General features: G+C 37.6%; 2 protein-coding genes across 6 annotated transcripts in view; one reads left to right on the plus strand and one right to left on the minus strand.

Annotated features, from left to right (window-relative positions):
- GPR155 (G protein-coupled receptor 155) overlaps positions 1-7,015 on the plus strand; it is a 42,337-nt gene extending 35,322 nt beyond the window's left edge. For 3 of the 4 annotated variants that reach the window (XM_087708891.1, XM_087708885.1, XM_087708900.1), the window contains exons 14-16: positions 422-486; positions 1,642-1,776; positions 5,195-7,015. In XM_087708891.1, the coding sequence (XP_087565017.1) occupies positions 422-486; positions 1,642-1,776; positions 5,195-5,441 (447 nt within the window). In that variant the 3' untranslated portion in view covers positions 5,442-7,015. Of the gene's footprint in view, positions 1-421; positions 487-1,641; positions 1,777-5,141 lie in introns of all 4 variants that reach the window. The other variant, XM_087708905.1, reaches the window with a different exon arrangement.
- A 1,583-nt stretch (positions 7,016-8,598) lies between these two features.
- SCRN3 (secernin 3) lies at positions 8,599-24,748 on the minus strand. 2 transcript variants are annotated; one of them, XM_087708911.1, is made up of 8 exons: positions 24,615-24,748; positions 22,654-22,825; positions 21,029-21,210; positions 19,688-19,887; positions 18,376-18,588; positions 14,238-14,400; positions 13,002-13,182; positions 8,599-9,172 (listed from the first exon to the last, which is right to left on the minus strand). In XM_087708911.1, exons 2-8 carry the CDS (start codon positions 22,822-22,824, stop codon positions 9,017-9,019), a joined length of 1,266 nt encoding a protein of 421 aa, XP_087565037.1. In that variant the 5' UTR covers position 22,825; positions 24,615-24,748; the 3' UTR covers positions 8,599-9,016. The 2 variants fall into 2 exon arrangements, with proteins under 2 accessions (XP_087565037.1, XP_087565045.1); XM_087708919.1 differs by lacking the exon at positions 24,615-24,748 and adding an exon at positions 24,092-24,322.
- Between the last annotated feature and the right edge of the window lie 54 nt (positions 24,749-24,802).

The raw sequence follows: 24,802 nt of genomic DNA on the forward strand, positions 1-24,802 counted from the left end.
AGTCCATTAGGATTGCATGGTGTCTCTCTTAATGACTGTATCACTTAACGATGTTGCCAGTCCCAATTGCAGTCTTTTAAGCAGAGACTTTTTTAAAGTCATGTATGTCTCATTATAAGAGGAAGCATGGAAAATTAAGAAACTAATAATCCTAGCCAAGATAAACATACAGTTTAGGAAATTGTGATATGAGGGAAGAGATATTGAAAGGAAAGAATATGACTGACTGACCGACTGACTTTAAAAATCACATTATTGGTATTGATGCCTAAATATTTTGTCCATGCCGTACTTTTATTTAAATAAATGTAAGCATTATAAAATCTGTTTTTTCATTAGAATTAAAAACTTAATTTCAGGAATTTGTATACAATTGTTCATCCAGAATGTTTTTATCATAGTATTTTTTTTTCTTTTTCAGGGATTCATTTCTTTTGGAATGTTTGGGTTAGACAAACATCTAATTATTCTTCCTTTCAAAAGGAGGTAATTTTAGCATTTTATACATCCATTTAATTTCAGCTTTCTTGAGAACTTTTAACTGTGATGCTGTTCCTTTTTACAAAACAGTAATCTGGTTTATTTTAAAATTCTGTTCCTTTTAATACATGCATGAAGCAATACTTTACTGAGCTTCACTTTATATTAACACATTCTGGATTGGGGAAACCATTAAATATTGCTGCTTTAATTGAATTCCACGGTATCGATGTGACATATAAGCTTGTGTATGAGTTATTATCCATAAAATACTTTTTAAGGTGGTATAAAATGTCTTATGTTAACATGATTATATAGCCTTGTAATGTAATTGTTTTTTTCCCATGAATGAAATAGTTCTTTCATTTATAGAATGTGATTTTATTCTCTCCTCATACAGTTTTTTTCTCCTCGCCTCCTTTGCACCCTTGCTTCTGAGGGTTAGAGAACCCTTGGCAACATGTTGTCTATTGGACAGAAGTAAAAAATGGTACAGGATGCGGTGGCTCAGTGGCTAAGACGCTGAACTTGTTGATCAGAAAGGTCGGCAGTTCAGTGGTTTGAAACCCTAGCACCACATAGCGGAGTGAGCTGTTACTTGTCCCAGCTTTTGCCAACCTAGCAGTTCGAAAGCACATAAAAATGCAAGTAGAAAAATAGGAACCACCTTTGGTGAGAAGGTAACAGAGTTCCATGCGCCTTCAGTGTTTAGTCATACCAGCCACATGACCACGGAGACGTCTGGCTCCTTGGCTTTGAAAGGGAGATGAGCACTGTCCCCTAGAGTCAGGAACGACTAGCACATATGTGCAAGGGGAAGCTTTACCTTTACCTTAAGAAATGGAAGTTTGAGTTGACAGACATTCTTTTCTCAAATAGAGAATAAACTTAGGATCCATATATGTGTGTGAATTAGGTTAAAGTGCATAAGAAAGCAGGAAAAAGAGTTCGCTCCCATCCATCTCCTTTTCAGTTTAATTGCCAGCTTTAAAAAATTTCAACTATTTTAATTCTTCTAACTTGTTGTTTCAAAAACCTGGTCATCACATGTTTGAATGTACACAGTAACAATAAAATCTCGCAGGCAAAATATTTCAAATCAAATCGTTGTATTATGCTTTTTCCAGGCAGTATTTCAAATGGGCTTTTTTCCTCATGTAGGCTTGAATTCCTTTGGGGTGCTAGAACTGTGGAACCGAGGGAATCATCTGTCCCGGAGGAGATTCGGATGACATGCCAACAGTTTGTTAGTTACCACAGAGACGTGTGTGTGAGAAGCATTGTCCAGGATAGAAGGTGGAGTTGTTCATAAGTGTTAAAATTGATTTAAATTGTTCTAATATTCTAGATGGGAGCATCCTCTGCATCTGTTGATACCCTTCTTTTTACTTATACACTACACAGGTTTCCAAATACCACTAAGCAGATACTTGGTTAATTGTTGATTTGTAAATAATTATTTCTGAATTGATATTCAGTTTGAATCTCACTGGCTCAAGGTTGACTCAGCCTTCCATCTTTCCGAGGTGGGTAAAATGAGGACCCAGATTGTTGGGGGCAATAGGCTGACTCTGTAAACCGCTTAAAGCGGGCCCTAAAAGCACTGTGAAGCGGTATATAAGTCTAAGTGCTATTGCTATTAACTTTTGGTGCAGGGGCGTCAAACTGGCAGGCCATGGGCCAGATGTGTCAAGCGCAGACCATGCCTACCCCGGTTCTGCAAAGGCAAAAACCATTGCAATATGTCACAATACATCACATGATCGAATTTGACACTCGTGCTTTGGTGGTTAACTATTTTTTAAAAAAATTATATATCAAGCAATATGTTATCACAGAGAGATTCTAGCACATAGTTTTTTAAATAATAGAAATCAAAAGCAGCGTAAGCATTTTGAACCATGAAGTTTAAATGGCAGCAATTGAAGCTGTTACAGGTAGTCCTCAACTTATGGCTAGTCATTTAATGGCCATTCAAGGTTATGACCTACCTGGAAAAAGGGAGTTATGACCGAATTACTGTGGTTGCCCCAGTCATGTGACTACACTTCAGGCCGGTCCGTAACACAGCAGTGTTGTTTACAGCATCCCACGGGTCACATAACTCTGTTTTACAAAGTTTTTGCAAAGAAACAGAAATTACTTTCACTTTTCAGCAAAACGGCACCATAGCAAGCAGTAGATTTGCTTAATACTAACACATTCATTTTACAACCGGCATGAAACAGCCACAAAAAAGGTAAAATGTGGCAGTCACATGACCAAACCGATTTACGACCATAATAGGCTCCATTATGGTTGTATGCTGAGGACTACCTGTAATGAACAAAAGAAGTTAGCTTCTCTATTATTACATGGCTTCTTGCATGAATTGTGTGAAGCCATTGATAAAATGTATGTGTAACTTATTAACGATGTGCTTTCCCATTTTTAGTGATCTTTTGGAAGATTTGGTGGCCTTGTTAATCTTAGAATCTTCCATACTGAAGTCCTACATTGTGATTCAACTGCTGTTTCAATATGTCTCAAATTTAGGATTACACATCTCCTCAAACTTCCATTTTTGGATATAAAATTCTGTGGAAGTGAGAAATAAATAATTCTTAAATATTTGTTCTGCATTTTACAACAATTTTTAAATTTTCTTTCTTTATATTTCTTGAAAAGCCAAGAAATAAGAAATATCACAATTCTTTTTTTAATATCAAAACATTAATATTGCACAAAGAAAAACGGATCAGCGCTGCTGCTGTTTTTAAATCACTATCGCTGTTTGATCTACACAGACTGCAATAAGTGATATACCCCTTCTTGTTCTCCTTTTCATCTCTATATCTCTCTCTTTTCTTCTCAGATGAATGCCTGGCATTAGAAACCTAATGTATGTTGTTGGCCCAGCACTGATTTTGTTCTATGTTCCCATGTTCTATTAATTAAAATTAACATTAGCTTATTAATTAAAAGCTTATCTTACATAGTCTGTATGTTGGCTTGGCCTAACTTTAGATCACGGAATAGTTCCTTTCTGTACAAATAATATTTAATTAGACCTAAACCTGGAAGTTCTAGAAAACCACTTGGAGGAGTGCTTCATGCATTTTTCTTCTATTGGCTGAAACATTGAAGTACTGCATCCATTTCAAGGCTTGTTGTGACCACCCCAAGAGCTTCCTGACATTAAGTATGTATGTGGATTCACAGACGACACTTCTCTTAACCCCAGTCATGCACAGTAAAGCATAATGCTGCCTGAGATATTCAGCATTAGCTTAGAGCAGTGTTTCTCAACCTTGGCAACTTGAAGATGTCTGGACTTCAAGTCCCAGAATTCCCCAGCCAGCGAATGCTGGCTGGGGAATTCTGGGAGTTGAAGTCCAGACATCTTCAAGTTGCCAAGGTTGAGAAACACTGGCTTAGAGTATTGGCTTAGAGGTGGTTCCACCAGGTTGCATGCACTTTTCAGCTCTGAATTGAGAAAAAAAAACACCACTTCTTGGAGTTTGAAATGAATCTTAATCAACTGTATTGTTTCTCAAGACCTCTGTGTATTAGTTTGATTAATAAGCATTTTAGGATTAAGAGACCCAAATTTAATTGACAGAGGAGACAAATTTATTTAGCTCTCCATGAATTTGTTCCTTTTTTGATTGCAAATGGGAGTCCACATTATGCGTAAAAGAAAAATATTGAGCATGTAAAAGAAAAAAAAGAAAAAAAAGCATTTAATCAAATGCTATGCTAAGCAGCATTTACTAAATCTGCTAGGTGCTTCAGAAATGATTCAGCCAAAATTTGCTCTGGAGAAGTGCTTGAAATTTGAAAATAATTATTATTATTAAAGGCTCCTGGGCTCTCAGGCCTTCCGAAAATATGTTTTCAAAATAATTTTTGAAGCATGTAAGAGGCCTTGAATCACATGCTCGCTTAGGACTTTTCCTTCTGAAATAGAATTTGATATGGTTATCATCTAAAATATTACCATTAACTCTTCTACTACTGTACAGGCGGACCTTGAATTATGACCACAACTGGGAACATAATTTCCATTGTTAAGCAAAGCGGTTGTTAAGGGAGTCGTGCCCAATTTTAGAATCTTTTTTGCCACGGTTGGGAAGTGAATCACTATAATTAAGTGAATCATGTAGTCGTTAAGCAAATCTGGCTTCCCTTGTTGAAATTGCTTATCAGAAGATGGCTGGGAAAGCCTCAAATGGCGATCATGTGACAATCATTGTAAATCATACACCCAGCACCTAAATTTTGATCATAGGACAGGATGCTGGGATGGTTGTAAATGCAAGGATCAATTGTATGTCACTTTTTTGCCATTGTTAACTTCGAGCAGTCGCTAAACAAATGGTTGTAAGTCAAGAACTACCTGTATATCATTCCAATGGTAATTTCTGTGATTAAAGATTAATTTCAGATTCTAAGAGTATCAATAGTAAAGTAACACACAATAATTTTATACTAATCATATAGTATGTAGTGCTTTCATTAGATGCTTGCATGCATTTTGGCTACTCAAAAAGGCGATTGAGGCCTGCCCAAAAGGAAAAACAGCTTTAATTGTATACTTGGCTACTAGGCCTTCTTTTAACGTCCTTCTAACTATCATGCTGTCTTTCCTTGTTTTCCCCTCGTCTTCATCCAACAAGCAGTGGTGGTACGAGATTTACAGAACATGTGGGTGAATCCTTCCTTTGACATACAGGTGTGGCAGAAAGACTGTGACTGGACTCTTCTTCGGCTGTGATCTGGTGAACTGGCTTTTGGAAGTTGGCCTTGCCTCGGACCGTGGGGAAGCTGTAGTGTATGGAGAGAGGCTGGTGAAAGGCGGCATCATCCAACATATTACCAATGACTTTGAATTTCGGGATGAGCGGTTGTATTACCATTTTACAGCTACGACAACCGTAATACAGGACAACCGAGGGACTGAAGGCGCCCATGGAAGCTAGCCAAGACCAGGCCCTCCTATTTGTATCTAATGCACGCTGTTTGAAATCCCTTTGCTTATAATGTGGCCATGTTGATCTCTAACCCAAAGAGAATTATGTCTTGCAATCTGAATGCTAACTAAAATGAGTAGCTTCAGGGAATTATTTCAAATTGTGAAAGGCGCGTAACAGGCCTTGTACTCAGTTTTATTTTTTGAAACAATTGTGTTTTTCTTTTTTAAAGAAATAATTTTCCGTCCTTGCCAGTACAGACAATACTGTGGACAAAACAACTCATTGTTATCACGTGATGTGTTTTTTTTAAGGGAACAGTAGATCATTTTGGTGTACGCAATTCTTATTCTTGTTTAACGGCGAAATTCTCTTATTTGTACTGACAAAATAACTGAAGATTGATGTGTAAAAGGAGAAATCAGCAAATGAATTTTGCTGTCCATTCTGATTCCTATATGAATAAGCCAGTTTTGATTTTTAAAGCATACAAGTCTCTGTTTATCAGTCTGTTTAAATCTAAATGAGATTTAAAGCATCATAATTGTGAGCAGGACTTCTTGTTCAGGCATTATTTGTTTCATAATTTTTCCCCTTGGTTCATTGATAAGTAATTGGCATGACTGCCAAAAATGGACCAATTTATTTCACAGACTGCAATCAGTTGGAGTCTGTAGATGCCATATTTATTTTGTACTTAATACCAAATTACTATTTTTTTAAATGTCAAATTGTACTTGAGTACTCTTGATATGCAAATTAAAGAACTTGAATTGACTTCTTGTTAAATTTTAATTTTGCAATACCAATTTTTAAGTAATTCATAGGAATGTGTGTGTGTGTGTAATATTAGTAAGGTTTCACCATAAAAGTAATATATTTTTAAATGCATATGTTTTATTAAAAACTGTGGTAATTTTTTAATTTTTAAGCAGCATTGTAGAATAATAGGAAGGCATGAACATCTTATTGGCCTTTTTAAAGTTAAGAATGCTTAAATATTTTTTCTGAAAGTGGTTTATCAACAATATTGTTGGAAGAAGCAATTGGTCATATTTCTTCAACTATTAAGAAGACTTGTTGGTTAACTTTAGCTAACCACTATTTTTTTTACCAGATGCATGGCACACTTATGTATGGATATGTTTTATATTTATACAAATATGAATTATATTTGGAAGCTGGGCTTATTAAAATTATGGCTATTAGCTTTTAAAGAGTTAACTCTGTGACACCTGAAAAATAATGAACCTTTTCATGTTCACAATCTTATTTATTCAGACATAAAGAAGGAGGGGGGGGGTTAGTTTTATTTTATTTTTTATTATCAATGCACATTAATTGAAATACTGCCAAGATTTCTTCTGCTTTGTATAAAAAGGCTATCTTCCAAAATGGAAAAAAAAGGTTTATATAAAGTCTACTTTGTAAGTTGATCTACAGCTGAAATGAAAAGCATGCTGTATTACAAAACCCAATTATTCTTTTTTTAAATTGGGAAGAGTTATGGAGACACATGTTCCCGAAAGTAGCAGATTGATTTTCTTGCTGTTCCAGTTACTCAATAAATACAGTTGTCCTGACTTGTGTAATATTCCTTGTTAAGAGTTGAAGCAAAAAGTTACACAATATACTTTTTTCTTCTTGTGATTCAAGTCTTAAAGTATCCTTAAAGTTAGGCGAGATAGACTGTTCAAAGATCAATCTATACACAGAATATTTAAACATCGTTTATTAAATAATTCACAGCTGATTCATACAAATATTAAGCTCCAAATTAACCATACTTTAAATTATGGCTTAATATAATAGAAGGATTCAAGCTTAAAGTTCAAAGTGCCATGGTAGAATATTCAATTTTAACTTTTGTGACATTCAGCTCTAGGTTGCATCTCCCAATTTAGGCATTTCGTTCTTGATATATTTGCTGTTGTGATACCAATTATATTATTTTTCATAAATTCATATTACATAATATTTTTTACATGGATATAATTTTTTGTTAATTCCTTTCTTCTTGAATTCATCACATTTTTATGCATGCCAGATTGAGACATGCAGCTAATTTATACCTGATTTTCAGTTATATTGCCAAGAATTACAGCTAAAGGATTAACAGCCTTCTGGATATTAATAGTGCAATTTTATTACATATTAAAGTGCTACAGTACCTAACTACCATAGGCATAAGATTGCTTTCAACTCAGAAAATACACTTTTTTAAAATTAAAAGCTCGATTTAATTCATTAGATAAATCAGCAGGATTTAAATGTTCCTATGACCTGACTGCATCCTACTTCATACTGGCTCCCAACAGTCCTCCTTTATTGCCTGAAAAATAGTAATTTTGGTTGTTTTTTAAAACCAATTTTGGCATTCAGCAGCAAAATGTCCTATTTATGGATTAACTATTGAGGTTTTCTTTCCTTCCATTTACTGATGAGAAACCAAAGGAATGAAATCTGAACCCAACAAGATCCTATTACCAATGAAGGCAACTTACAAATATCCATTATCATAAAGTTTATATGGCAATCTAAGCTCTTTCCCATTATCTAACTATTTCTTTGTTTTCTGCTGATTATTAGTACATTTTGCAGAAGTGCTTTGAATTAATATTTGATTACCACCAACTTTAGATGATGTTGCAATAAAAATAATGTATAAAAGGAGTGGAACAATGCTATTCAATGAAGCCTATTTTCTAATAGGGGCCAATGCATCTAATTTCTGTTGGGTTGTGAAATCCAGTGCATAATGACATTGGAAATAACATTAACATCCTATTCAAACTATCCTGATGTATTAAGTTTTTAATACGATCTTTTCAGGACAGAATTTTTATTCTTTTAGTCCTTTGTCAAAGACCAAGTCTGTATACCAGTTCAAATCATATGCAGACCTCACTATATATATATAGTCATTTTTAGATTAAAGCCATTAGTGTTAACCATATCCATAATGTTTTTCATACTTCTGCAATAGAACTGTATAGAAAGAAGTACATTCTTGAATTCTTAAAGTTGTTTTCTAAAATATTTAAATTTTCATCTTAGAAGCCATTTACAAGAAAATGGGAAATGTGCTATAATTTACAGTCCTTGGTTTTCTTGACCAAGCCACTTTGGTCTTTACAATGTCTTGAGGTTAATTTGGTTAATTACATATTAATTCCATAATTAGTTATTTCACTTATTTGCTTTATTTATTTTGCTTCTTGTCCAACTAGATTTTTAAATGTTGAAATTGCTGGGAGTTGGCACATATAAATTATTGTTATTAACTCTGTTTATTAAATGTGTACGACATTTGGCCATTAAGTGTATGAAATAACAAACAAATGCAGGCTGAAAATATATGCAAAAAACAAAATCCAGTAATTTTGCAGATGTTTTAAACTTTGGATGGCTGCATGTCACATTTAAAATTAGCAATTATATTCTATTAAAGCTAATGCCAATATTTTATCTTCCAGCTAGTTTACATAATAAATGCTATTTGGCCAGTAGCATTGTACAGTGAATAAAGCTGTTTTGGAAAATAACACTTGGATTAATAAAAAGAAACAACTGCAGATATTTTGTCATGCATATATTTGTATTTCTTCTTCAACACAATCTGAAAAAAGATGAACTGCTTGATCAGCATTCAGGAACCTATTCTGGAGAATATACTCCATCTCATCAATCTTCATCTTCTCCAGTTTTTGGATCTGTTCCATGATCAGGGCAGCCTTTTCCTAGAAAGCAAATTTGAAAATAGAACCAAATATAAACCTTGTGCACAGCAAATGCTTGCTACAATTAATCTTAAATGAGAGCCGGCATGATCTGGCAGTTAGAATGTAGCGACCCAAATTATTGTTTATTTTATTGATGTATTCACATTTCTACACCGCACATCTCATTTAAGTGATTCTGAGCAATTAACAATAGAAAATTACTATTTGGGGGGTGGGGGGCACATTGTTAAGAGCTCCTGAATGAAAAGTGAGATATAAATCAATCATGTTTTAAACCAGTAACATAATAAGGGGGGGAAAAAAGATTTCATATAGGGAAAGGTTTGCAACAAAGGTTGAGTTTTCAAATAAATTATGAATCCCTTAAGCTCCTGTCCAAGATTCCAACCAATCTGAGAAGTATCTTATTGCTTAACACTTTTAAATTTTGTGTTTTTAGGTGTTAAATGGCCAGATTGCCCTTAAAAGTACTATATACAGATCAGTGGTGAAATTCAAAAAATTTCCCTACCAGTTCTGTGGCCGTGGCTTGATGGGCATGGTTTGGGTGGGCATGGCCAACTTTTTTTTTTTTTTAACTTTTTAAAGCATTTTTTAACTACCGGTACTGGTTAGAAAATGCTTTAAAAGGTTTTTAAAAAGTTCTGGCCATCACAGCTGATTGTCACAGCTAATGGTCAGAACTTTTTAAAAACTTTTTAGCATTTTTTTACTACCAGTTCGGAAAAACCAGTAGCATTTTTACTACAGGTTCGGATGAACTGGCCCAAACCAGTAGCATTTCACCCCTGATACAGGTCCTCAACTTACAGCTATAATTGGGACCACAATTCCATTGTTAAGCAAGGCAGTTAAGTCAGTTGCAGAATGGGAAAATTGGCTGCCCCAAAAGATCTCTCCGTGAAAGGAGGAACATTTCCATTCTTGCACCTGCCACAACCAGCTACAACACTCATATACTACAGCACACCTTCCAATCTGGCAATTGTGGGTAAAGGACTTATAGAGCTATGTACGGTTGCAAAACTTGCTTAACAGTTGCCTTGCTTAGCAATGAAAATCCTGGTCTCAATTGTAATTGTAAGTCGAGGTCTACCTGTACATACACGACACAACTGTAATTATAGGAGCATGGATAGGGAGGTAGAAGGGCAGATCTGAGCTACTAAACCGCAAATGCAAAAAGTCAATTCTTGAATGAGCGCCAAAATCAGATGTCAGCATCAGTTGTGCAACAACAGTCACCCCTGCTGCTCAAAAGTCCCAAACCAAACTTAGCATGTGGTGTGAAGGGAGCATCTTGATCTTTTCCCCAACATGTGTGAACATATCCAGTTTATGACATGAATCACCCGGTGACATCTCTGATAAGCTTAGACTCAGAGGGATCAAGTAAATCCCTGAACTGCCTATCAATTCACCATCTTCCCTCCCTCTGTTCTCTATCCGCCTTACTCCTTAAAGAGATAGGAAGCCAGTTAAGCATCTCTTCCATTTGTTTTTCTTTTCTTTTCTCGCCTACTCCCTCTCCTGCTCTCTCTTCCTCCCCATGTCATTTAGCAAGTTAAGAACATTCTGAATGCTCAGTTCTCATTGGAAGATTTGAGGCCTTCCCTGAATCTTTCACCACTTATTTTTTCCCTTCTTTATTCAACAGACTTTGAGATATCTTAGTCTCTCAGGGTCTATTTTTTTGTAGCTTACAATCAGGGTCTATTTTTTTGTAGCTTACAGCTGCTCTGGGGTATATGAAGGTGCATACCTAGCATCAATCCACAGGTAGATTATGTCACGAATCATTTCCTGTGCTTTCATTTGACACTGCTATATAATATCACCCAACAGCGGCTTATCTCCGAGTGTAGGCGCAGCTTTTCAAGGCATTACATCAGGAGCTTGGTCCTTGTTGAAGGTGTTGAGGTAAGGAAACAGTTCTGAAAGGATGAGTCAATGGGTCACATGCCTCCTAGATCTTTAAAATTAAGTTTAACAACAGCAGAGATCCCAAGGCACTTTTTAAAAAGGCAACTGGACTTTCTTTTGTTTTTCCTTGAAGACGTTTCGCTTCTCATCCAAGAAGCTTCTTCAGTTCTTAAGACAACAGCAGAGATCCAATTGTGATGCAACGCTCGGAATGTCTTCTCTTATTGGTCCTTTGCCCTAGCAGGGAGGAGGGAGGGCAGCAGGAATCTCACTTCTAGATAAAGCACTGTGATGTCATCACCCACCCTCTATTCTGCTCCTCTAGGCTAGGAGGATCAAACTCAAGGATAGATGGCTTTAAGCATCTTTAGCAAGTTCCAGAGAGCTTGGTTCTAACTGCATTCAGAACAGGGGTGCAAACATGGTTACAAAGATCTCTGAAAAGACTCCAGACAAGAATCCTTAAATGAAGCTAGATACAATCTGGGGGAATGGCTCCAGGAACCCATACAAAATGTTCAGAACAGATGTCCTGTAAGAATCCAAGCAATATGTGAATAAGTGGCTGGATATAGAGCTGTGGTGGTGCAGTGGTTAGAATGCAGTATTGCGGGCTACTTCTGCTAACTGCCAACTGCCAGCAGTTCAGTTTTCACCAGCTAAAGGTTGACTGTGTCTTCCATCCTCCCGAAGTGGGTAAAATGAGGACTCGGATTATTGGGGGCAATATGCTGACTCTGTAAACCACTTAGAGAGGGTTGTAAAGCACTGTGAAGTGATATATAAGTCTAAATACTATTCCTATAGCCTTAAATCACCTCCAAAATGAAGGGCTTGAAACATTCCATCTTAAGTTTGGAGGAGTGGCTGGAAGCATCTAGACGAGGTCTGCAGGGATAAATATTTAAGGAAAGATTCTGAAATATGGAGGACAAAAGCAAAGGCATTCCTTCTCACAGAAAACAGGTATGTGAAGAGCCAACATATATTAAAGGTGGATTAATTATTCCTGGCTCCCCTCCCCTTTATTCCTTATATATTGAGCCAAAAGGGAAGACTGTTTTCTTTCTAGTTGTGTCTGGCAAGATTTCGTCAAAGGAGAATTGTAAAAGGAAGAGAACATAACAACTCTTTCTTTCAAATGAATTTCAGAGAACAAAAATCTATTTAATCCAGAACCAGAGTTTAAGTATGTTAAGCTAAAAAATGAAAAACATATTTCCAAAGAGGAAACAGTTAAAACCACAGCCCAGAAGTTACAAAAGGAAGAAGGAGAGTTTGAATGTGACAGGAAGAAGATTGTGAGGTCAAAGTGACAAAGTGAAAGTTGATGCTTTTGAATACAAAAATATTAGTCAGAAAAGATGCTACCAGACTCCTCCTGATTTGTTACAAAGAGTTCAACAAGAATTCTGAATATACAATGGTTTGAACCAGAGGTGGTATTCAGACAGTTCTGACAGGTTCTGGAGAACCAGTAATGGAAATTTTGAGTAGTTCAGAGAACTGGAAAATAGGCCACCCCCGCCTCCACTGCCTCCCAGTTGATCTTCTTTTGCTGCCCTGAACAGGAGAACAGAGCTGGAAAGCAGGTTAGTGTGGCGGAGAGGGAATGGGGATTTTGCAGTAACCTTCCCCTGCGACACCCACAAAGCCACGCCCACAGAACCAGTAGTAAAAAAATTTGAATCCCATCACTGGTTTGAACCCTCACATTGTATTTAATGCATGGGTGTTAAAAGTATCGTTATTTCACGTTAACTCTGAAAATTGACTGAAAATTGATATGCCAGAACAATTTTTTTCAAGGCATATCAGCTTGTACAAACACAAAAGATTCTAGACGTTCTTACTTTGAATTTAAAAATATATATCACATTTTGCAATTCCAAGATCAACCCACCTTTGATGATTCCATCATGGCAACTGCCTGTTCATGCATTCGATAGAGCTCATGTCTTCTGTCAGGTTTCGTATGAAACCGTGGCTGCTTTTTAACTGGATCCTCAGGGCCAAATATCGGAGAACTGGTTTTTAGAAGCGGGTTAATATTTTCCACAAAAATGAAAGGTTTAAAAACAGACCTAGAAAATAAAATGAAAGTAAGCAAATAGGCAAAACTAGTTGCTACTTTCACAGTCCAGTGTTACGTTCACTCAGCATAAATTCCAGACGAGCCTAGCTTTTTCATATTAGTTCTCATATCAGTCACAATCTAATCAGAAAGAAAAGTTTCTGGAACCAAGAAGATTGGCTTCCCAGCAGATCAGATTCCTAGTGTACTTTAAAAGAAGAACAATTAATGTTTCCACCCAAAAACCACTGAAGCATTATCCCAAAGATGCTTTTTCAACTGGACTTTCTTGTTATTATTTGAAGATGTTTCGCTTCTCACCCAAGAAGCTTCTTCAGCTCAAGAGTAGAAGCAGCTTGTTGGATGAGAAGCGAAACGTTTACAAAGAAAAACCAGAAAAAGCACCTTTGGGACAACAATGAACTGGATGACTGAGCATCTCCATAGACACTGAAGCATTGAATACCTTTCCTGTTGCAGAATTGGGTTAAGATGAATTAGAAATTTTATCAGATTCTTTAGTCTTGTACTTTTATAAAGCTTCTTGTCACCTCGCAAAGTATCCCTGGCCTGCTATCCAGTTGCAATAGGCAAGAGGGAGAGGAAACTGACGGAACAGCATGGCTGCCACAACCAGAAGCACATTCCATGCCTACCTTTCTCAAGGCTGTATCCCAGGTTACCTGTAACAGCCAGAGGGGTGTGATCTCTACAGCCCATGACAGTGCTCCGTTGGAGAATGTGATTTATGACACACCCAGGGGGGAGTGGGGGAACAGAGTCATAATTGGGCCGTAAATTACGTGGAGTCAGAGCTGCCTTCATTTGGGTACGTGCCGACATGTTGCTCCTAATAAATAACTGGATTTCTTTTGAAGTTTGGCTCAAGGCTCATGATTTAATTAGGCCCTCCGTCGGAACCCTGACACTTCTATTGATCTTTACTTACTTACACTGGGTTATATTTAATAATTCCGGAAACATTTCAAGCCTTTTATTTAAAATGGCAAAAATAAGGAAATGGTTAAGAGTTTATTCTTAAGACACACATTTTATTTGTGTTACCTTTCAGGATCTGGCGTTCCAGTGAAGAAATGAATGCAAGGGAGACTAGGATCTTGGGGAAGTATAGAAACCATGCTTCCTGTGGTCATGAAGGCACCTTCCATGTTAAGGCCACTCTCTTTATCTCGAAGAATTGTCATCATAGTCTCAGCTGTTATATTACCTAGTTAAGATGGGTTATTTATTTAATAGTGTATATATTGTATACCACCCATTTAATATAGCAATAGCAATAGCAATAGCAGTAGACTTATATACCGCTTCATAGGCCTTTCAGGCCTCTCTAAGCGGTTTACAGAGAGTCAGCATATTGCCCCCAACAACAATCTGGGTCCTCATTTTACCCACCTCGGAAGGATGGAAGGCTGAGTCAACCCTGAGCCGGTGAGATTTGAACCGCTGACCTGCTGATCTAGCAGTAGCCTGCAGTGCTGCACTTAACCACTGCGCCACCTTGGCTCTGAGCAGTTATCTATGTAACTGTTTACATATCTATGTAAAACTGCTAAAAAGCAGAAATAAAGCAACTGGTATATTGAAAAGAAATGGCAACACTGTAACTTCCATTTTTCTTTTCAACTTTAAATTTTAAAACAACTGCTAAAGACTTACCTGTTTACTCTAGCAATCCCTGGAATTGTTGTGGCCCTCCTATATTTGTTATGGTTTGTCACACAGTCAGACAGATGTTCAGACTGGATGTGATATTTTTGCCTGCCTAACAAGTTCTTCCCAAAAACTGGGCTATGCTATTACTCTTATTTAATTTAAGAAATATTGTTTTAAGTTTCTAAGGTTATTTTAATTGTGGTTTATTGTTGGAAGCCAACCTGAGTCCTGTGAAGTGATAGGGCAAGGAGTACTTCTAAATAATAAACAAACAAACAAAATAAATAAATAAATAAATAAATAACAAATAAATAATAGAATAGATCATAAATAATAAACAATAAATAAATAAATAATAAACAATAAACAAATAAGCAAATAAATAAATAATAAATAAATAATAAACAAAAAACAACAAATAAATAACAATAAATAACAAGTAATCATAATAAATAAATAATAATAAACAAGTAAACAAAAATAATAAACAAAAATAATAAATAATGAATAATGAATAATGAGTAATAAGTAAATAATAAACAAAAATAATAAATAATAAACAAAAATAATAAATAATAAACAAAAATAATAAAAATAAATAATAAAAATAAAATAAAATAAAAAATAGATAATAAATAATAAATAATAAAAATAGATTAGATAATAGATAATAGATGATAATAGATAATAGATGATAATAGATAATAGATGATAATAGATAACAGATAACAGATAACAGATAACAGATAACAGATAACAGATAATAGATAATAGATAATAGATAATCGATAATAGATAATAGATAATAGATAATAGATAATAGATAAATAAATAAATAATGTGCTTGGTATCTTTTTCTCAAAAGAGAGGTATATGACTCCACTTCTAACAGAAAAAAAAATCTTGGACCACACCTGCAATCTGTCATAGAGAACAGGAGTCAAATGGGATTCTGGTTAGGGTTATGCAGAAAAGAAGGCAACAAAAAATCCCGCAGGAAAAAGGCAGTAGAGCAAAACAGGAAAATATAAGAGAACAAGGTGGAGAAAGAGTGTTCCACGAAAATGAGAGATGAAGCAGAAGGCAAGAAAGAAGAGTAGAAGAGGTTGGGAGAAAGAAGACGCAGTCAAGATATGTGCATACGATCAAGAGTTGGGTGCAGGCTGGAGATTAGACACTGTCTTGAAATAATCTGCTAAATCTCTGATCTCAGACACCTATAAATCTTTTTTAAAAAAACACACTTTCCTTCCATGGTGACAGTCCCTTTCCCAATTTAGATTTCCAGCATGTCTTCCTGTAAATTCAGAATATTCCGTAACCATTTTAAAATAGCAATTGCAGTATTTAAAACAATGCCTTTACATCAATTTTAGATTTCCTTTTAAATAAATTAAAGTAAAATCTTCAGAGACCAGGAAGCTTTACAACAATGATTCTCTCTCAACTAAGTTTAAAAAAAAAAAAAAACACCAACTGAATTGACTGTTCACTTGAACACCCGGTGTGACTTAAAAATGGTTCCGGTAAGTACTTGAAAAATAGGGATTTAGAAGAAATACACTAATAGAATACAAAACATCCATAACCTTAAACATGTATTAAAAAGATGTTCAACATTAAGAACCTGCAATTCTGGAAATGAATGAAATTTGCATGATTACAGGACAATCATACAGGGAAGGAATACACTAGGAAGCCCAAAATAACTACTGCAATTGGAAATGGCAGGACACAGTAAAATTAATATTGAAACAGAAGGGTGCAACAGTGTTTGGCTTATTTTTCCCCCCAAAGCACACATACCTTTACAAGTAATTCTGATTTGTATTGTTGGAACTGATAGTAGTAAGGCAGAAAACATGACCTTCTGCTTGACTCAGTCATTTTGGAAACTTTTAACAAAGCTTCAAAGAAGAAATATTTCAAAGTGGTATATAGCAATAGCACTTAGATTTATATACTGCTTCGCAATGCTTTACATCTATCTCTAAACAGAGTCAGCCTATTGCCCCCAACAATCTGGGTCCTCATTTTACCCACCTTGGAAGGATAGAAGGCTGAGTCAACCTTGAGCCTGATGAGAATCGAACTGCCAAATTGCAGGCAGCCAGCAATCAGCAGAAGTAGCCTGCAGTACTGCACTCTAACCACTGCACCACTGTCTCCCTCCAAATGTGTGGTTAACACTGCAGCTCCAGAATCCTTGGGCAGCAGGGCCATTGATTATACTGTCTGAGAATCTGGTGATGGGCAACCTTAGCCCATGAAGAGCTCAAACTGGAAAGAGCAATGTGTTTCTGGCAGGCTATTTTTGGATAAACACAGAAACCGTGTTCTAAATAATATAAACAGTGGGAAAGAGATGTGGGAAGAAAATACGTATGGGGAAAGAGAAACAGGTAGAAAATAGAAAGATAGAAAACAAATAGCTAAAGGGCTTCAGTTGCCAATTCAGGGTGTATTCTATATCTAGAAAGTATTGGAACTCCTTGCATAGACAAATAATATGGATAATACATTTTAGCGGTGTAAGATCCCTTACTGTATTTGACTCAGGATCTATGTAGATGATCCAAGCTATCCAATACATAAAACCACGGCAAAACTTCAGAAAAGAAGCTTAAAAACAGTATTTTGGGATCTAGCCTAGGTCGTCAGTGGAACTAAAGGTTTTTGGACTCGTGCTGGAGCCCATCTTCAGGGAACTGAGTGGTGGGATTCAAAATTATTACTGGTTCTCTGAGTATGGCTTGGTGGGTGTGGCAGGGGAAGGATACTGTAAAATCTCCATTCCCTCCCCACTCCAGGGGAAGATTACTGCAAAATCCCCATTTCCTCTCGATCAACTGGGTCTTGGGAGGGAGAGAATAAATGGCGGCAGGGCAAATCAGAGGTGGTATTTACCGGTTCTATGGACTACTCAAAATTTCTACCACCGGTTCTCCAGAACTGGCCAGAACCTGCTGAATACCACCTCTGAGGGAACTTCTACTTCTAACGTTCCCTGAAGATGAGATCCAGCACAAGTCCAAAAGCTCGGAAGACTAAACCTCTGGTCCCAGTGACCAACTCAAATTGGAACCTGTAAAATTATCCCCGGATATGTACATTTGCCTTCATTCCAAACAGTAGTTCATTCAAATTAGAAATCACCATAACAAGAATCATGAGACATTTTCCTCAAGACCAGAAGAAGATGTCAAAGTATTCTTAATATATACATCAGAATGAACCTTAATGCTATTGAGCCTCAATCTGAAATTAAGCTGTTTAAAATAAATAGTCAGCTATAGTATTCCTTAAGGATTATTCAAAAAGTTATGGAGTTTAACATATGCATCTTAAATAAAAGAGCACTATGCAGTTCTCTTGGTCAAAGCAAAACTAAGGAAAACTAATATAATTAAGATAGATATTAATCCTGTTCCTTCAGATAAACAAAAATATTTAGAATCTCATAAAACACTACATCCAAATCCAACTAGGAAATACATATATAAGGTTTTCTATTACTAAACAAAGGTACCTGCATATTTCTTCAGTAGTTTGTAGCCTTCGCAATATCTGCCACTTGCAGTTGTCATTCTGGCAGTATTTACATACGAGTACATGGCAGCAAAATCAAATACTTGTTTACCATCCCACCAGCCTTTGCTTAGAGCATAATTCCTTAGCTCTGGATGTTCACGGTCAATTTTTGTTGTGATTGATAGCTGGTTGGAAATATTCCGTGTTCCTTCTGTTTAAAACAGAGAAGAAAACAAGCGATTACACCAAATCTTTCTGCACAAAACTGACCTACTTAAAAATTATTAAATCGAGATGTCTAAATTATTTACTGTTAGAAATTTGGAAAGAATCTAAATCCAACAATATGAAAGTTGACCGCTTCTTATGAGCCACGGTGGCGCAGTGGTTAGAGAGCAGTACTGCAGGCTACTTCTGCTGATTGCTGGCTGCCTGCAATTTGGCAGTTCGATTCTCACCAGGCTCAAGGTTGACTCAGCCTTCCATCCTTCCAAGGTGGGTAAAATGAGGACCCAGATTATTGGGTGCAATGGGCTGACTCTGTAAACCGCTTAGAGTGGGCTGTAAAGCACTGTAAAGCGGTATATAAGTCTAAGTGCTATTGCTATTGCCTCACTCCTTCTTCATTTGCAATGTGGCCATAATAAACACATTGTGTCAATTCTAAACTAGACTTTTTCTCCCAGCTAAAACTGTAAATAACCAACAAGTATCAATTTAAGCATTAAAGAGAAATTGAGCACATGACTGGAAGAAAGCAGCCAGGTCTTGGTGATTGAAATGTGTGCCAGTTTTTAATATAATGCTAAGATTTTTCATTAAGTTCACCAATTTAATTTTTTTTAACAGATGTGGGTGAAGCATGTTGGAGTGCGTCTGCAGGAAGAATAATTTCTAAAATCTTTCCTTTTCCCACCCATTCTTTTTTTTCTTCAGTGCTGAAGAAATCTGAAGAAAGGGATGTAAATTGTCCCAGAAGCCTTTCAGGCTTAAATGAGGATTATAGCTGCTTTTTATTTTTAAAGTTTCGGCTGGCAGAGAATCCACAGGCTTGCTTTCTGTAAAAACTGCAATAGCATCAGTGACATCCCTTTTACCAGTATAACTCTGCTGAAGAGAGAGAGGGGGGGGGAGGGAGGGACAGAAAGACAGAGAGAAGGGGGGAAGAGGGAGGGAGGGGGAGAGAGAGAGAGATAGAAAGAGAGATGATAGATTAGATGATAGGCAGACATATAGATGATTGATAGATATGATAGACAGACATTGTCCACTGAGATGCCTTAAAATTGAATAAAGGTTATTATTCATACCTTTTACTTTCTCTGCAGCCCAGTACTTTCCAGATGTTTCCAGAATCCAAGCTTCTTTCCTGTCTGCTATCAAAAAGCTGTTATGGTAGGTAAATGTCATTTCACTCTCCATACAGTTTCCACCTTGATTATACTTGTCCAGCAATTCAACGATAATGCTGACAGCTTTTTCTGCAGTATCTGCTCTTTCAAGTCCAAGCCTAAAATCAAATCAAAGTGTTTAGCTTTCTATAACATTCTTCATCTTCAACTTTAAAAGACAGAATTTGACATCCTCGAACTGATAGCAAAATCAGATTTTATGAACTATAAGTAATCCTTGATTTATGACCACAATTAAGAGTGGAACCTCTGTTGCTAAGTGATGTAGTCATTAAATGAATCATGGGTGATTTTTCCACCTTTTGTTTGTAGTTGTTAAGCAAATCACTGTGGCCATTAAGTGAATCCAACTTCCCACGTTGACTTTGCTTGTCAGAAGTACCTGGGAAAGTCCCAAATGCTGATCATGTGACACCCCCCCCCCCAGGATGCTGCAACTGCAGAAATATATTCTGATTGCTAAGTGCCCAAATTTTGATCATGTAACTGTGGGACCCTCCAAAGGCTGCAAATCAGTGGTGGGTTGCAAATATTTTTACTACCGGTTCAGGCGCGCTTCCGCGCAGCAGTGTGGGCGGGGCTTCCTGCCACTGCTACTACCAGTTCAGCCGAACCGGGCCAAACCGGGAGCAACCCACCACTTGCTGCAAATGGGAGGAATTGTTGCAAGTCACTTTTTTCAGCACTGTCATAACTTCAAGTGGTCATTAAACTAAGGGTCGTGGGTCAGTAACCACCTGCAGTATCTTGTACCTTTCATAGTTTCTGGACCAGGCCAAAGTAATTCCTTCAAAAACTTATGTTTCAGTTTTTTCATTTTAGCAGCACCATTCTACAGTAAGCCCCCATTTACTCATAAACCCTCCAGATCAGGTGTCAAACTCAAGGCCCACGGGCTGGATCCGGCCCGTGGGTACTTAGATATGACCCAAAGAGCTGCCCTAGAAACAGCGAAAGACTGGCCTGCAGTGCCTCTGCCAGTGAAAGGGAGCTCCTTTTCCACTACAGGCACACACCCCCGACACGAGCAACTTTGAGCTGGCCACACCCACCCTGGCCATGTCCACCCATCACCTCCCCCCCTCCCGAGGTCAAATACAATCCTGATGCAGCCTTCAATGAAATCAAGTTTGACACTCCTGCTCCAGATCAAATATCAGAGTTGTTTATTTTCCATCTCATACAATATTTTCCTGTTTGACTTAATAACAACTTAATAAAGTTTGACTTAATAACAACCTGACAAGGTCCATGCCAAGGAGAGCTTCGTCATCACAGACTTCTTCTTTTCCCCATACGGCTTCATTCCCAATGCAGACTCCACATTCATTGGCTCCCATTTCGGCCCCCCATAGCCAGGATGGACGGCTCAGGACAACTGCATAGGTCTTGGGGACTTGTTCGATTTCTATGTAAGTACACTGCAATAATGATAATTTCAAAGATATTTCATGGATTATTTTTTAAATTACATACAACAGATTCGGTACTTCCCTAAGTTTTTATCATAGTGCTGTGGGGCCCTCAAACCTCTCACTGGAATTATGAGATTCTTTTGAACAAAATGAGGTCCTGGAATTTACAGGTTCCAGTGGAAGGCAACAAGGGCACATTTTGTTCGTATTGTCTAAATGTCCTGGAACCAGCGAAATCTGGGACTGGGCAGGGGCCAGAATGTATCTGTGTGGAAGGGAATTTGGCCTTTTTAGCCACACCAGATGCTGCTTTAGGACCTCTTTCCAGAGCATAAATAAATAAACAAATCAACAAATCAACAAAAAAAATCAGCATGATTCCATAATCTTTTGAGACTGAAGGATGTCTAAATGTAGCAATTTATGGGCTCAAATCCTGCCTTTAAGACCATATTTCTTATGAAAACTATATCTAAATTCAACAGAACTATCTTCATGCAAGATTTTACCTTTAAATTCAGGATATGGGGCTATAGCAACAGCACTTAGACGTATATACTACTTCTTAGTGCTAAGCAGTTTACAATGTAGCATATTTTCCCCAACAATCTGGGTCCTCATTTTACTGGCCTATACCCTAAAAGTATTCTAAGATAGAGAATATATTTTGTTGGAATGACCTTGAGTTATCTATCTCTCATTGTGCAAGAAAAAGAGAAAAATCATTCAAATTTTACTTGTTCTGACCCTCTATACCAAACCAAATATTGATGAAAAGGATTAAATAATGTATTTGCCTGCAAAAATTCTTAAAATACCACAGAACTAGGAAAGACTGATGCCTGGAATTATGGAGAATTATTTCCATTTGGTGCAAATAATAATAGCTAGAATCATATATATTGTGCTAAACCATCATTTGCTTAATCATGGTTTGGATTATGATTGGCTTGGATTAAATAATGAATTAAATCATAAACCACAGTTTATACATTGTAATGGCTGAGTGTGCAGAATACACAAAACCCCAAATCACAGGATGGTTAATTGCAACCTTGAGCCAACCTGACAGCTAATTTGTATTATCCAATTCCAATTTGGAATAAGCCATTCTTGGTTTACAATTTCAATCCAGTATAGGTGTCTACTAGAAACCGCAATGATGCATGAAGGATAAAAGATACATTGTGACATCAGAAAATAAATCTCTCGCTCTGTCTCTCCTTCTCTTTTTTGAACCCGTGTCCAGATTTGACTGCAAGTTTACAGGTAACATAGTTTGCATCAAAAAACCGCAATGCACATTTCATCATTTCAATTCCATGCAGCTACCCATGCAGGCAAGCTTTATCCAAACGTGATTTTGGATATAAATATGTTTATTTTATCTTTAAAGTTTCTCAGATCAAACTTCCCGTTTTATGATATTTCTCGAATTATTGCTCTCACCTCAACTTTTTGTCCTGGATCATGAACAGCAGCAGGAAAAAATACAATCTCCTGGACTTCATCGGAAGGCCTATCAGAATTTTTTCCAAAGATGATTCGGCCACCTAGTGTGGCTGGAGGCAGAGCCACAAAAGTATCACAGGAAAAGGGTTCAGCAACACTATTAGCCATCCTGAAAAATAAAGTAATAAACAATCGTATCTCTCTGATTGCTCCATAATGGATGAACCACTATCGTAATTTCCCTTAAGATAGATGTTTTACGAAAAAATATAGTGAAATACATTGCACAAGGTCACACATGTTGCTGTAACAAATTCTCTCTCATATATCTGGACTAAAATAAACTGTTGAACAGAGCTGTGTGACTAGACCAGTGTTTCTCAACTTTAGCAGCTTTTAAGATATGTAGACTTCAACTCCCAGAATTCCAAGCAAGCATAGTTTACAAATACTGGCGTAGAGAACAGGAGAATTTTAGATCTTTTAGAGACATCCACCATCTAATTGTTTTCCCCACTCTTTATTACTGACAAGTTTATAGAAATCTCTACAAGTTCTAGAGTCGTGATGGCCAACCTATGGTACGCGTGCCCAAAGTAGCATGTGAAGCCATATTGCTAGGTACACACAGCCGTGCCTGTTGTTTTCTGGGTTTCTGGCGCACATGTGCGTCCTTTGCATGCACAGCAGTGCTGAATTGTCAGGTGCGCATGCGTGCTAGAACCCAGAAGTTTGGCTTTTCTGGAACACAGCCCCGACAAGCGCACGCATGTGCGTGATCTTTTCGGCACTCGGCCATCACTGTTCTAGAAGAAAGATCATTCATGACTCAATTTCATCTTAAGAGTGGATATCTCTATCCACTTGAATTACAAAATAGGCTGCATGAATCCAGCTGGGTTTTTTTTAGATCAGATGCCAGGCAGGTAAATGAATAAGTAAATACTGTATGTGAAAGCCGAGTGGTTAAGTGGTTAAGATGCTGACTTAGAAATCAGGAGAGTGTGATTCTAGTCCTCCTTGGGCATGAAAAGCTAACTGGGTGACTTTGGGCTAGTGGTCACTCTCAAACTAACTCACCTTGCAGCTTTGTTGTTGTGGGGAAAATAGGAGGAGGGAATATTGTTATGTTTGCTACTTTGTATATAAAAAAAGTAGGATTTTTTTTAATGGAACAGGCAAGACGAGGAATTGCATATCAAGTAAGAACTGCACTGCACCTAAGAAACCAGAAGGGGGAAGGAAGAAGGGAAACACTGTCAGACTAAATAAAGCAGCTGTCAGAAAGACGAACAGGGAAATTCTCCACTAGCACAAGTTAGTCCCAAGCATTGCAGCTTTTCCCAACCTGGATGCTTCTCAGAACAGAGCTGCTGGAAGACCAATAGGAGGAAGATTTATTTTCCAAACAGCAGCAACTCCAGGGCTTACTCACTAGTTCTTAGGCTGTTTGCACGAATAAAAATAGACCAACAGGGTTAAGGTGCCGTGACACGGGTGTTAAGGTTCAGGCTCTAGATCTGCAGCTACAGTACAGCTTTTGCCTCCGTCTTAAGGTTCATGCATCGGTTCTCGCTTGACCATACTGGCTTGCCGAGCCCGGTTTTATAGCTTGACGTGTGTCAACCAGACCCTGCTAGTTTGCGCAACCGGAGCTAAAGCCACCCAGACCTTCCCCCGGGGCCAAAGCCAGAACAAGCCCGAAGGCGCGCGAGTAGTTGTAGTTGTAAAACTTTTGCAAAGATTTGCAAACTGTCAAAGCAACAACAGGCGAACGGATCACACCCACAAACGAGCAAAGCTGTTGTTTTTCCCCTGCTGGAAGCCACATTGCTTCAGGTGGCTCGATTGGTTTTCTGTTGTCAATCTGCACCCCCCCCCCTTTGTTATTTCTATTTCACCCAAGCCCGATGGGTCGGATAGCCGTTTATTCCCCCCCCCCCCTGGGATTTTCTTACTTAATAGGAAAACGCCCCGCAAAGCCTGACGTCAGATCCACCAGCGGGTCTGGCGTCACCGCCTTTGCCTTGCGCGGAGCAGGCGCCGCGCTGATGCTTTTTCCGCCTTCCCAGTCGGCGTCCAATCCTACCAGGCGAGCCGCCAGGGTTGCTTTCCGGCCGCCTCCCGCTTGTACAAAACGTCGCTG

Source organism: Thamnophis sirtalis, unplaced genomic scaffold (genome assembly GCF_051295495.1).
Source record: "Thamnophis sirtalis isolate CommonGarterSnake01/CBP01778 unplaced genomic scaffold, rThaSir2_p1.2 scaffold_1, whole genome shotgun sequence".
NCBI lineage: Eukaryota > Metazoa > Chordata > Lepidosauria > Squamata > Natricidae > Thamnophis > Thamnophis sirtalis.

Excerpts from the sequence above, each read along its gene's own strand:
- SCRN3 (XM_087708911.1), bottom strand. The coding sequence starts at position 22,824 with ATGGCTAATAGTGTTGCTGAACCCTTTTCCTGTGATACTTTTGTGGCT. Across the intron at positions 14,401-18,375 it reads ACTACTGAAGAAATATGCAG|GTAATATAACAGCTGAGACT; the intron begins GTACCTTTGTTT and ends CATCTTAACTAG. Across the intron at positions 9,173-13,001 it reads CCATGATGGAATCATCAAAG|GAAAAGGCTGCCCTGATCAT; the intron begins GTGGGTTGATCT and ends TTTGCTTTCTAG.